General features: G+C 40.4%; 2 protein-coding genes across 2 annotated transcripts; one reads left to right on the top strand and one right to left on the bottom strand.

Annotated features, from left to right (window-relative positions):
• On the top strand, nt 516-2,349 carry LOC105178646 (anthocyanidin 3-O-glucosyltransferase 2-like). The gene has a single exon (XM_011102157.2). It carries the CDS (start codon nt 721-723, stop codon nt 2,146-2,148), a length of 1,428 nt encoding a protein of 475 aa, XP_011100459.1. The 5' UTR covers nt 516-720; the 3' UTR covers nt 2,149-2,349.
• Nucleotides 8,542-9,373, bottom strand: LOC110013263 (uncharacterized mitochondrial protein AtMg00810-like). The gene is made up of 2 exons (XM_020699406.1): nt 8,929-9,373; nt 8,542-8,792 (listed from the first exon to the last, which is right to left on the bottom strand). Exons 1-2 carry the CDS (start codon nt 9,371-9,373, stop codon nt 8,542-8,544), a joined length of 696 nt encoding a protein of 231 aa, XP_020555065.1.

The raw sequence follows: 13,242 nt of genomic DNA, 5'->3' as shown, positions 1-13,242 counted from the left end.
TAAATTTGTGTGGCAGATTTTTGAAGTTTTAATTGAGGATTTGTGGTTGTAAAGGTTTTTTGTGCCACTTTAATTTCCCTCAATAATGCAACAACTAATAATAGGATTCTTTTTTTTTTTTTTAACTCTAGAAACACACAATTAACGGCACATGACTATTCACGTGTCGATATTGTTAAAAACAAATAATGTTCGACTGAATGTGTCCAAAAATTATAAGTTTAGGATAAAAACTATCAATTTCATAGAATTTAGGAGCAAAAATGAGAAGGGGCCTACTAATAGAAACCAAATATAAAATTATTCCATTTGATACAAGATTTACGTAAAAAAAAAAAACAGTAAAAACACTCTTACAATTACGGGTTGATTCTTTTAATTTAAATTATATTGCATCTTTTATTTCAAATAATATACGCATATCATTACATAAAATCTTCCCTTAAATAGAATGAATTCCATAATTTTATGCACATAATATATATTAAATAAAATAAACTAATTTAAATTAAAAATTCCAATCCTATACAATCAACTCTGTGCATGGCTGACATGTAGTAGCTACTTTAGTCCAATTAATTATGTATAATTATATACATGGAGACACGCAATCATAACGAACGGCCAAAGCCAAACTGAAGTCCCACGCCTTATCTTATCCCTTCAATAAACTCCAAGCAACATTTGAACACCAAGCAAACAGCCAAGACCCTAGTGATCATGGAAACGAAGAAAGCTGAATTGGTATTCGTCCCCTCTCCGGGGCTGAGCCACCTCGTCTCTACGGTGGAGATGGCCAAGCTCCTCCTCCACCGCGATAGCCACCTTTCCATCACCGTACTCATCATGAAGCTTCCGACAGACAGTTCTGTCGATGGTTACATAGAAAACATCTCCCCAGATTCGCGTTTACGGTTCATAAGCCTCCCAACTCAAGACGATGCCTCTTTGTTCAAAATGTTTGATTTCATTGACAATCAAATTACTCATGTTAGAGACATAGTCTCGAATCTAATCAAACAGCCATCTCTGCCCGGTTCTCAGCTGGCAGGCCTTGTGCTCGACATGTTCTGCACTAAATTCATACAAGTCGCCGACGAGTTCAACCTCCCGGCTTATGTTTACTTCACTTCCGGTGCGGCTGCACTCGGCCTGTTTTACCATCTCGTCTGGCTTAGATTCGAGCAGAATGAAGATTTGTCAAAGTACAAATCCTCCGACGTTGAATTGTCTGTCCCATGTTTCTCCAATCCTGTTCCAGCAAAAGTATTGCCTGCTGTTTTTGTAGAAGAAGGTCCCATGTCCACTGTCTTCTTGAGCTACTTCAAGAGACTGACGGAGACGAAAGGGATTATCGTGAACACGTTCTACGAGCTTGAATCCTATGCGATTGAATCTCTACTAGCTGACACTAAGAAACCAAAAGTTTATCCTGTAGGCCCTATTATGAAATCGAGCTCTGATCAGTCGTTTGATGAAGATATCAAGAAATGGCTGGATGATCAGCCCGAAAACTCGGTTGTTTTCTTGTGCTTTGGGACTATGGGGAGTTTCGTGGAAGCCCAGGTGAAAGAAATCGCGATGGCACTGGAGAACAGTGGAAGCCGTTTCTTGTGGTCCTTAAGAAAGCCGGGACAGAAGGGAGTGATGCAATTGCCGACCGAGTATGAAGATTTTAATGAAGTGCTACCAGAAGGGTTCTTGGAGAGGACTGAAGGGATTGGGAAGGTGATCGGATGGGCGCCGCAGGTGGCCGTTCTGTCCCACCCAGCGGTGGGGGGATTTGTGTCGCACTGTGGCTGGAACTCAACATTGGAGAGCGTTTGGTTTGGCGTGCCGATGGCTACGTTTCCATTGTATGCTGAGCAGCAGCTCAATGCTTTTCAATTGGTTAAGGAGCTGGGGATGGCCGAGGCGATCAGAATAGACTACAAGAAGGACTTTCGAGGAGAGAAGCCGCCGGAAATTGTGGGGGCCGAGGAGATAGAGGCAGCGATAAGACGGCTGATGACGGAGGAGAGTGGAAGTGGGGTGAGGCAGAAGGTGAAGGAGATGAAGGACAAAAGCAGGATGGCTTTAATGGAAGGTGGATCTTCTTATAATGCTCAGAGTCTCTTCATTGAAGATGTTATTAAAAACATTGCTTAGGAATTTAAACTTGCTCCCAAAAAATTCTGTTGGATCAATTAGTCCATTCAACATATGTCACGTGTTTATACTTTTTTCCAAATAAAATATATAAGGTTATTATTACATACATAGTGTGTAAGTTGAACCAAGAAAAAAATGAAAAAGAAGTTTGTAACAGAAAACTTACTTGCCTTTGTTGTAATGAATAGTGTAATTCAATAGTCTAAATTTGTTCCCACAAAAGAAAACACACGAGGTAAGAATATTTGTGCAAAAGGAATTATGTCCTTGTGGAATGTAATGATACAAACATTCTCATATAATACGAGAGTGCATATCATAAAATAAGAATTAAGTTTTATGTGGGTAAATTCATTCCTATTGCGCGGAAATCCGGGTCCTGATTGTGTCTCCATTGGAATGTGTGATACTCGACCTCTTTTCTTTCACATTAAGTACACAATGTACTAATAGCAATGTAGTAATTAAGCATATATATATATATATATATATACATTGTATTCTATTCTATCCAAAAGGTTTAAATTTTTAACATGTCTAATCCATATTCGTTATGATTTGTAGCTAGAGGCAAAATATTTGTCATGGTTTTAACCATAACTAGTGTTTTAGCCACACTTGTAAAAACAATGGTTAATGGCCATTGCGAAGCCATGGTTAGTCGTATTCGCCACGATTTTCTTCTTTTAATTATAATAATTTGCCATAGATAAAATCATATTTTTCCTACCATAGTTCTCTATTTTAGGAAATTCGAATGATTTCAAAGAAAAATATTTATTAAAGGGGATGATTGCTATAATTCATGAGGTAGATTTAATTTATATGTTGTCATCATTTTATTAAGAAAATTATGTCATAGCCCTCATATAAACAACAGAATACTCATATTTCTTATAATAGAAACTTATGAGTCTTATAAAGAAATAAGCTGAAATTTATATTTAAACTATATTAAATAGCATGTATTAGAACTAAGGGTACGCATGCCATTGAATTGCGACGTTTATAACTAAGTAAATACGTTGCTACAGGTAGTTTTATTTGGGCTCAAAGCCTCAAAATGATCAGGATTGCGCCAACTAAGGGTGACTTATTAGGCTCACTAACAATATAGAAATACTAGCCAGAGTGCGCCATGTAAGAGCGGCTTATTAGGGCTTGCAACCAACAAAAATGCGTGCACTAGAATAGGCAACTTATTAAAGCTCGAAGCCAGCGAGGATGAATGTGCTAACTGAGGGCGGCTTATTAGGTCTCAAAGCCAGCAAAAATTAAGGTGTATTAGGGCTCAAAGCTAGCCAAAATGCATGCGTCTGATGAGGGCAACTTATTAAGGCTCAAAACCATCAAGGTTATTAACCTGTGATCAATACATAATATAGCAGGGGAACGAAATCGTTCTTATTCTAGTAGGATAATGCTTTAGCAAGTAAAGCAATAAGATTATGAGTAAGAGTAGGGTTTTAAGAGTAAAATTTTATAAGGTTGTAAGCACTCCATGGTCGGCAGAGCTTTCTGCCATTTGAGCTCATATGCTCGAAAATTAACGATATAAGGCAGCTTATAAAGACCCTCCCAGTTGGGGGCTAGCTTTCCTATTGGTTACAAAGCACTTGCTTGCCTTCGCCCGAGATCTCCCATATGGAACTCTCTCCTTCTCATCCCCTTGTTGTAGGCATTCACCACCTATTATTTGTATCTTTCCATGCGGGTTCGAGCATCTTCTCGAAACTTATCTATTAAATCAAGTTAGCACGTAGCAAGATATTGTTACCCTGTTGTCTATAGTGCTGGACTTTGAAGGTATTGAACCCTACTTTAGTAGGGATAAAGGCTTTTGAACTGTACACCATGTAAAAATGAGTTTCTCCTATGGTTGACCTAGGGATGGTCTTACAGGACCACAACCCGAGGGCATCAACCTTTTGCCCTCCTATATGCTCAAGCTCTGGTTTGATGATTTGCACCAAGATTCTATTTGTGACCACCCCTTGACCATTAGCTTGGGGATGATCATCGAAGTAAATCATTGTTGGATGCCTAAGTTGGCACACCAATTCTGAATTTTCCAGCACTAGAATTGACGAATATTGTCTGGAATAATTTAATGTGGTAAACCATACCTATAAACTATATTTTTCAGAGGAATTTGAGCACTTCGTTCTCTGTGATGTTAGCAAGAGGTTGAGCTTCCACGTGCTTGCTGAAGTAGTCAATCGCTACCAACACGAATTTGCATTGTCCTTGTGCTGCGAAGAAGAGATCGATCTACTGTATCCTTCTTAATAGTCAGCCAATAATATCTAACTCGTACTATATTCCTTGCAAGGGTTATCCTGCCTATATGAGACAAGCAGGACCTTCATGTATTTCCTATCACGGTGCTTCCTTCCTCAACTGACAAGCATCAGAGGTAGGGCTGAGAGAAACTACGTTTATAAATTATTCCTCCTAGCAAGGTAAACTAGGCTACCCTGGTTTTTTGGCAGGCTACCTTATTTTTGTCAACAAGAAAGGTGGGAGTTTTCTTATAGTTTTAGTGAGTATTTTTACAGTTGATGGTGCGAGTATTGCAATTAGCTAAAGAGTTAGGTAGACCAGAAAGGTAATCCACCTTGGTTTTCTGAATATGGGAATTTGGTCGAGCTAGAAACTTTTAAGCATGGTCTTAAGTTTGCTTTTTTCCCAGAGGTATTCCTTCATCCTATCCTCCTTTACATGATATGTGCTATATGCATGATTGGTCACAAGTTGGACATCGGGATAAGAAATTAGATTTCTTGCTCCTGAATCAAGGGTATTCTGTTACCTATTAATAGAACCTCATATTCAACCTCGTTATTTGAGGCTTTGAAATCAAATTTTAGGGCAAGCTACTAATCATCCCCTTTTGTGCTATTAAATCTCTTCCTCCACTGCCAAAGTAGGTGGAGGAGCTATCTGCGTTTAGAAGCCATTTTCCTTCATATTTCTCAGCTAGTGCTTGGGCCTTGATGGTTGTCCTGGGATGGTAAGAGATATCATACTCACTGAGTTTTACAGCCACTTTATTATTCTACCAAAAGTATCAGCTTTCCACAACGTTTGCCACTGGGGGTATTAGTGTACACAATAATAGAATATGATGGGAATATGGACGTAATTTCTTTGCAGGTTATTACTAAAGAGAAAGCTAGTTTTTCTACCTCATGATAGCTTTGTTCAGTGCCATGCAATACCTTGTTGACACAGTAGATGGGGTTTTGGGTTCCCTCCTCTTCTTTGATAAGATGAAGCTCACAACATGCTGCCCTAGAAAGAGGTAAAGATACAAGGGTTCACCTGGTGATGGCTTATTGAGTGAAGATATCTCGACCAGGTAGGCCTATAGGTCCTAAAAGCCTTGCTGACAGGTCTCGTCCTAGGTGAAGCCTTTGGTTCTTCCTCAACACCATGAAGAAGAGCAGGCTGTGCTCTGCCGAGCTACATAAGAACCTATTGAGATCAGTTATGCACCTAGCAAGATTTTGTACCTCATTGAGAGTTGTTGGAGGTTTCACATATTGAATTGCTTGTATTTTATTTGGATTAATCTTGACGTCATTTTCGGTCACCATTTAGCTGAGGATACGTCCAAAATGTGCATTTCCTAGTATTCTGAGTGTTTCAATAAGATTAGTGATGTGTTGATCACCTTGCCAACTATTAATTAGCATGTCATCCACATAGACCTTCGTGTTACACTCAAGTTGTTCTTGGGCATACGATCGACTTACTGTTGGTAGGTAACACCTACTCTTTTATACCCAAAGGGATAACAATATAATAATATGTGGCTTCTAACGTGATGAAACTTACTCGCTTCTATTAATCGGGGTTAAGCATGAGCTGGTGATAGCCCTGTCATGCATGTATTAGACTTAACAGTTCATGACTAAAGGTGGAATCCACCAGCTAGACTATTGGGGAAAGAGAAATCTCTAGTTCATGTTTTATTAATATACCTAAAATCCAAACACATACGCCATTTGTTACCTGACTTGCGAACAAGTAAAACATATCATAGCTACTTGGAAAATTGAATTTTCTTGATGTGTCTCACTGCAAGGAGCTTACTTACCTCCTCTTTGATGACCTTGTCCTTCTCAGAACCAAAATATCATTTCTTTTGCTTCACTTGAGAGAAAGAATGAAAATCACCTGTTAGCCAACTGGGGTGAATTCCATGTTTACTCCACAATGAAGGAAAAGCGAAAGTTATTGAGAATCAACAGCCAAATATACTAAAAATGTAACAAAATCATTACAAAATCTTTTAAAACAGTAATTTATCCGAAATTATTGGCTCAATCTTTAATTGATCCTATTTATATTTTCATTACTAGACATAAAATTTTCCGGCACACATAAAATCCAACTATATATGCATACCACCTCAATAACACATTCATACACAGACAACGAAGATCTCTGTTGTGATGTGTGTTACAGAGCAAACGCAGAGCAGATGAAGCTTGAAGACAATGCTCATTGTGCTGCCAACTTGGCGCCGACCTGGAGCTATGTTGGCTGCCTCATAACTTAACTTTATGTTCAGTCTCTGCTTTTAGTTAGTAAACACGCTTTTCATTAGTTAGATGTACGTTCTTTCCTGCAGTTAGTTTGCTAGCGTTAGTTGAGAACTGTTCTTCCTCCAACTTGTATAACTAATTCCTCCATGAATCAATGAGAATACACCACGGATTTTTCCCAATTCTGAAAATGATCACAGCACACACCTCAGACTCTGAAAATCTACAATCTCAAGATTGAGCACACTTGAACATGGCAAATATTAGACTTTTTCAACGAACTTTTAATGCAATTTTCGTCGTGTCAACAGGTTTAGTTTTTCTCTTATTATGTTTTGATTGAAAAATCTTCAACGTTCGCAACCAATTATTTCTAGGCAGCATCTCCAAACTATTTCCACCATGAGGGAAAGACACTGAAATTCCGTCTCTGATTGTCGGGATTTTGTCGAGATGGAAAATTTGATGAGAATTACACTTTTAGTCGTTAAATTATATCACTTATATGATTTTTGTTTCTTAATAATCATTACTTATACTTTTGATCTCTAAACTGCAACTTTTTGTTGTTTTGGTCATTTTTGTGACCTGATTGTTAAATCAGACAAAAATGAACATTTTTTTGTGCCTCCTTCCTAACCACATGTGTGCTATGTAATTCTTTTCGTCTCGATTAATTTACCAAAATGAGTAAAACAGTTAAAAAATTGCATGTGTATAGGGACCAAAAGTGTGAGTTGTTGCTAATTAGGGACCAAAATTGTAATTCTCCTGAAAATTCATCTCTATTCAATTTATATATGGACGGAAGCATCTAAATCCCTTTTCCCTTGTAGTTGTTTATTTTTATTATGTAGGAAAATTTTTGTGGTTGTATATAGTGTTTGAATTGATCTAACTAATACCAATTATTATTCTACATATATGTGAATAGCCTACAATTTTTAAGCTATATATATATGTATATCATATTACAAATATAATTAACTGATTATATAAAAGTTTTGTCACATCCTGCGCCTGATTTAAATTCACCAAGTGCGTTCTAAAATTTAACTATAAATAACTCGTCGAAAAGAAATATCCAAAAGATGCATTTAAATGTTTTGATCAAAACTTATATGAATTCAATTGTGGGATTGGGGTATCAAAAAATAGTGTTTGCTAAATCTACCTTAACTAGAATTTATCGATTTTTTCAGAAAAATAGTTAATTGTTTGAAAATTTGCAGTGCTATTGTCGAATGAAATGCTTGGAGGAGGTGTATACACAGAAGCAAGAGAGTTGGGGCAAGGTGTTGAAATATGTGTGATTTGAGTGTGAAGGAAGCAAGAAGACAACTATTGTAGAGTAAATTCACTCTGAATTTTGTATATAATGCCAATCGATCTTTTATGTAGCAATACAAAGGATATAAATATGCATTGGGTATAACCTTCTCTAACTAACTAACGAAATACTGTTACAGAAAAGGACAAAAGCGGTTAAAACAAATCTACCCCGTATCTAATAAAACTGCAATAGAATTTCCCGCAACCTAATGACATGCGACCTAGGAATGAGTGGAAGGTGCTGCGACCTCAAGATTAGCGACCTGGTGTGGGACCTCATTGCGACTGGCTGGTGAGGTAGCGACCTCATCGGATGCAATCTTCGGGCGATTTCGTCGAGAGGTCAACTCTCAACAGCCCCCTCACAAGTTGGACGTGCTTCGATCGAGAACAAACCCAACTTGGAGAGTAAAATGTTAAAGGAAGATAGAGGCAGGACCTTGGTGAACAGGTCGGCTAGCTGCACCGAACTCCGAACGAAAGAGGGAGCGACAAAACCTTCTTTTTAGGCATCACGAACCAAGTGGCAATCCAGTTCTATGTGTTTGGTCCGTTTGTGGAAAACGGGATCAACCAAGATGTGTAGAGACGCCTTGCTATCATAAAGTAGTTCGATGGGCAGAGAGGTAGACACACCAAGATCAGTTTGGATGTATGAAACCCAGCGCAGTTCGCAAACAGCGGCAACGAGACTGCGGTACTCGGCCTCAACAGTCGACCTGGATATTGTAGGTTGCTTTTTAGTCTTCCAGGATACTAAAGTTGATCCAAGGAATATACAAAAACCTGTAAGCGAATGCATGAATCCGGGCAGGTCGCCCAATCTGCGTCGTAGAAAGCCTTCAATACTAAGGAGTTATGTGAGGGAAAGATAGCCCCTTAATGGGACAACCTTTGAGATAGCGAACCACGTGCAGAGCCGCACGCCAGTGGGAGTCACAATGATTCGTGAGGAATTGGCTAAGTTGTTGAACAGGATGAGAGATGTTTGGACGAGTGAACGCCAAATATAACAAGCGACCCACAAGACGACGATATGAGTCTCGGTTAGGGAGCGGATCATCTAAGGTAGAGTGAAGCCTTAAACCTTGTGGAAGAGGTGTAGAAGCTGATTTTGCCTGACATAGACCTGCATCTCGAATGATATCTATAGTATACTTGGTCCGCGAGACATAGAGACCATCACTGCATCGAGCAATTTCCATCCCAAGGAAATAGCGAGCATCACCAATGTCTTTGATTGTGAATAGGGTGTGGAGGTAATCCTTCACCCCCCGAAAGGCTGCCAACAAAGGACCAGTAATCAATATGTCATCGACGAAAACTAACAGTACCATCGGTCCTGAGGGAGTGTCTTTGACAAAGAGGCAGTGATCATGCGCCGATTGATGAAACCATAAGCAGTGAGTCGAAGAGTGAATTCCACATTCTACTGTTGAGAGGCCTGTTTCAGTCTGTACAACAATCTCTTCAACTTACAAACGAGATGGGGTTCCATATCATAGCCCTCAGGCGGAGTCATGTACATATCTTCCTCTAGATGCCCGTGCAAGAATGCGTTATTAATATCCAGTTGTTGTAGGGGCCACCCACGAGCTGCAGCAATAGCAAGGAAGAGTCTCACTGTCACAGTTTTCGGTACTGGAGAGAAGCTGTCCACATAGTCAATGCCTTCGACTTCGGTGAAACCTTTAGCCACCAAGCGAGCCTTATATCACTCTACTATACCATCAGCTCGCATTTTGGTTTTGAAGATCCATTTACACCCCATCGCCCACTTTCCCTCGGGTAAAGTGATCGATGCCAAATACTATTTTTCTCCAAGGCCTCCAGTTCAGATCGCATCGCATCCCTCCACTCTTGATGTTCAACTGCCTCTGAGAATGATCGAGGCTCCTGCAAAACAGACAACAAGGCCACAAAAGACATGTATGCAGGGTTGGCGGAAAGGGAGCAAGAAGAGGATCTGGCATTGCAAATGAAGTTGTTGAGCCAAGAAGGTCGCTATATGTTACAAGTAGATCTATGAGTAAGAAGTACCATAGGTATGGCTGGTGATGTATGAGTGGGGAAACGATTGACTGGAGTGGATGAGGTAGTAGGAGGTGGAGATCGCGGGTCGCTAATTAGAAGATCGGCGTGAGGAGCAACTACAGGAAGTGGGTAAGATGTGGAGGTCGTTTGCGAGTTAGCGTAAGGGAATTGATTTTCATAAAACTGGACATCTCTCCATGTGAAGGTGCTTGAATTCTCGAGGTCGTATAATTTATAGGCTTTAGGGTCGTGGCATACCCTATCATGACACATTTGAGGGCTCTAAATTCAAATTTATGTTTATGGGGATTAGTATTGGTCGCACAACAGAGGCAACCAAAGGAACGAAGATGAGTATAGGAGGGAGAGAAACCATAAAGGAGTTCAAAAGGCGTCTTCCAGTGGAGTAGTTTGGAGGGAGTTCTATTTATCAGGTAGGTCGCTGTCATGATAGATTCGCCCCAGAATTTCGTGGGCAAAGAGGCTTGGAACAGTAGAGCTCGCACGACATCGAGTAGATGACGATGCTTGCATTCGACTCTATGGTTAAGGAGTATAAACACAGGAAGTTTGATGAATTATCCCCAAGGCATTACAAAGGTCACGACAACTATCGTTAAGGAATTCTGATCCGTTGTCAAATCGCAGGATTTTGACAGTTCTGTTAAATTGATTAAAGACAAGATTAAGGAGTGTTTTTAGTGTAAAAGCAACCTGTGTCTTATGGTGGGTAAGGTAAGTCCATAGGCTGCGACTATGATCATCCATAATGGTTAAGACATAGCTACAGTTGGAAAGGGTGGGGGTCTTATAAGGTCCTCAAAGATCTACATGAATGAGGTCGAAAGGAGCAGCAGATTGTGTTTTACTGCAAGAGAAGAGAGATCGTGTTTTCTTTGATTTATGACAAATTTCACAAGACAGAGTCAACGAATTTTTATTTAAAATCAATTCTGGAATTTTTCTCAACACTTGTAAAGACGCGTGACCTAGTCTATGGTGCCAAGAAAAGGAAGCACTGAGACTGTAGTTCGCGGGTCGCTGGTTGGGAAGAGAGGCATTGCTAATACCCAGTTGCTTGACAACATACAGGTTCTTGAAAGGAAATCCCACAACCAGGTTTCTCTTAGTTACCCAGTCCTGCAAGACACAATTTATTTTAGTGATCTGGAAGAAGTAAGAACTATTATGACAAAGCTGTGTGACATAAAGCAAGTTGACGGAGAAGGAAGGAATATAGAGAAGATCTGTGAGGGTGACCTCATCGTTCAAATGCACCTCACCAATGTATAGTGCATTTTTCTTACTGCCATTGGGTAGAATTATGGAGTATGTCTGTGAAGGTTTTGAGTAAGAGTGGAAGAGTGCAAAGTTAGCACATATGTGATTCGTGCCCACGATGTCTATTATCCAGGAAGTCAGATTATTAACAGAGGTTTCAGAAACATTACCATCAAAGTTGTTATCAGTGCAAGCAAAATTAGTGGAGCTGGTGAGAGGGTCTATCGACATCTCCGCCCTAAGCATAAGCCTGACGAGGTCGCTCATGAGGTCTGCAATCTGTTTGGTGGGATCACGACCTCCTTAACATCTACTACTGTTCCAGCAAAGCCCTTGACACCTGACCCAAACCCCTTGCTTCTTCTGTTGTCGCTCAGAGCCTTATACCAATCTGGGGTCCCATGAAGCTGAAGACAAGTTTCCTGAGTGTGTCTAGACTTGTGACAGTGTGAGCAGGTCGCGGTCCGCTTATCCACTGGAGGTCGTTTTCGGCTCTGTAACTTGTTCTCGGCTTCCCGTCTACCATCCTTGAATGCGAGTAAACAACATTGAGAAGGCTCGTTCCATGTTAGGCAATGGATCTTGCATTAAAAGCTGACTTCTTTCGGCATCGTAGCTCTCATGAAGCCCCATGAGGAATTGCAGAAGTTGCGTCGCTTCATCCTTCTCCGCAATAGCTTTGTTAACACCATAAGAACACCCCCGGCAGGTCCAGCCTGGTGTGGGAGATAGACACAGGAGCTCACTCCACAATTTCATTATCTTTGTCATGTATGATATCAGCGACATGTCACCTTGGGAAATGGTAAACCATAGGGTTATTACTGCTTCCATATCTGGCCTGAATCTCAAGCCATAACTCTCGCGACGACGAGACATACATAAAACCTTCCACAATATCTTTGGAAATTGAATTCCAAATCCATGACGTGACCATGAGATCCACACGCCTCCACTGTTCGAAATTCGCACACCCCATCAAGCGTCTGGAAAAGTCCCATCAACGAAATCGAGTTTCATCTTGGTTCCAAGTGCAACATATACTGTCTGACTCTAGGGAAAAAAATTTGTACCTTCTAACGATGAGGAAGATAAAACCAAACTCAAGTGTTCGGAATGATGCAAATATAGAGCATCCTTCTCATGTTAAGTTATTTCTGGCATAGCATTGGAATCTGCCATGATGTGGTGGCAGCGAGTTTAGATGTCGTATTCAGAGTCCTTCACAAGGAAGGCTCTGGTACCATGTTGAAATATGTGTGATTTGAGTGTGAAGGAAGCAAGAAGACAACTATTGTAGAGTAAATCCACTCTGAATTTTGTATATATTGCTAATCAATCTTTTATGCAGCAATACAAAGGATATAAATATACATTAGGTATAACCTCCTCTAACAAACTAACAAAATACTGTTACGGAAAAGGACAAAAGCGGTTAAAACAAATCTACCCCGTATCTAATAAAACTGCAACATAATTTCCCGCGACCTCATGACATGCATCCTGGGAATGAGTGGAAGGTGTTGCGACCTCAAGATTAGCGACCTGGTGTGTTCATAAAGGTGGGTAGAGATGGCCGCAGTAGATTCTTCCGACCGAGTCCCAGTGGCAGAGTCTTGAGGCACGAATCCAACGGCAAGGGAATCAGCGGCTGATCGCGATTCATCAGTCGCAATTCTCCCAGCAGCTATCCATTTTAGTTCGCCAGTCAATGACTGAGCTGTGATTGCATAGGTAATATTTCAAGCTGGAGCGGAGGCAGCAGAGACGTGGACCTCATTGCGACTGGCTGGTGAGGTAGTGACCTCATCAGATGCGATCTCCGGGCAATTTGGTGGAGAGGTCGAACTCTCAACACAAGGCCATTTGCATGAATGCCCGAAAACTTGTG

Source organism: Sesamum indicum, linkage group LG16 (genome assembly GCF_000512975.1).
Source record: "Sesamum indicum cultivar Zhongzhi No. 13 linkage group LG16, S_indicum_v1.0, whole genome shotgun sequence".
NCBI lineage: Eukaryota > Viridiplantae > Streptophyta > Magnoliopsida > Lamiales > Pedaliaceae > Sesamum > Sesamum indicum.
Note: the sequence above shows the minus strand (reverse complement) of the source record. Positions and strands in the feature narration are given on the sequence as shown.

Excerpts from the sequence above, each read along its gene's own strand:
- LOC105178646 (XM_011102157.2), top strand. The coding sequence starts at position 721 with ATGGAAACGAAGAAAGCTGAATTGGTATTCGTCCCCTCTCCGGGGCTG.
- LOC110013263 (XM_020699406.1), bottom strand. The coding sequence starts at position 9,373 with ATGGTACTGTTAGTTTTCGTCGATGACATATTGATTACTGGTCCTTTG. Across the intron at positions 8,793-8,928 it reads CGTGGTTCGCTATCTCAAAG|TATCCTGGAAGACTAAAAAG; the intron begins GTTGTCCCATTA and ends GATCAACTTTAG.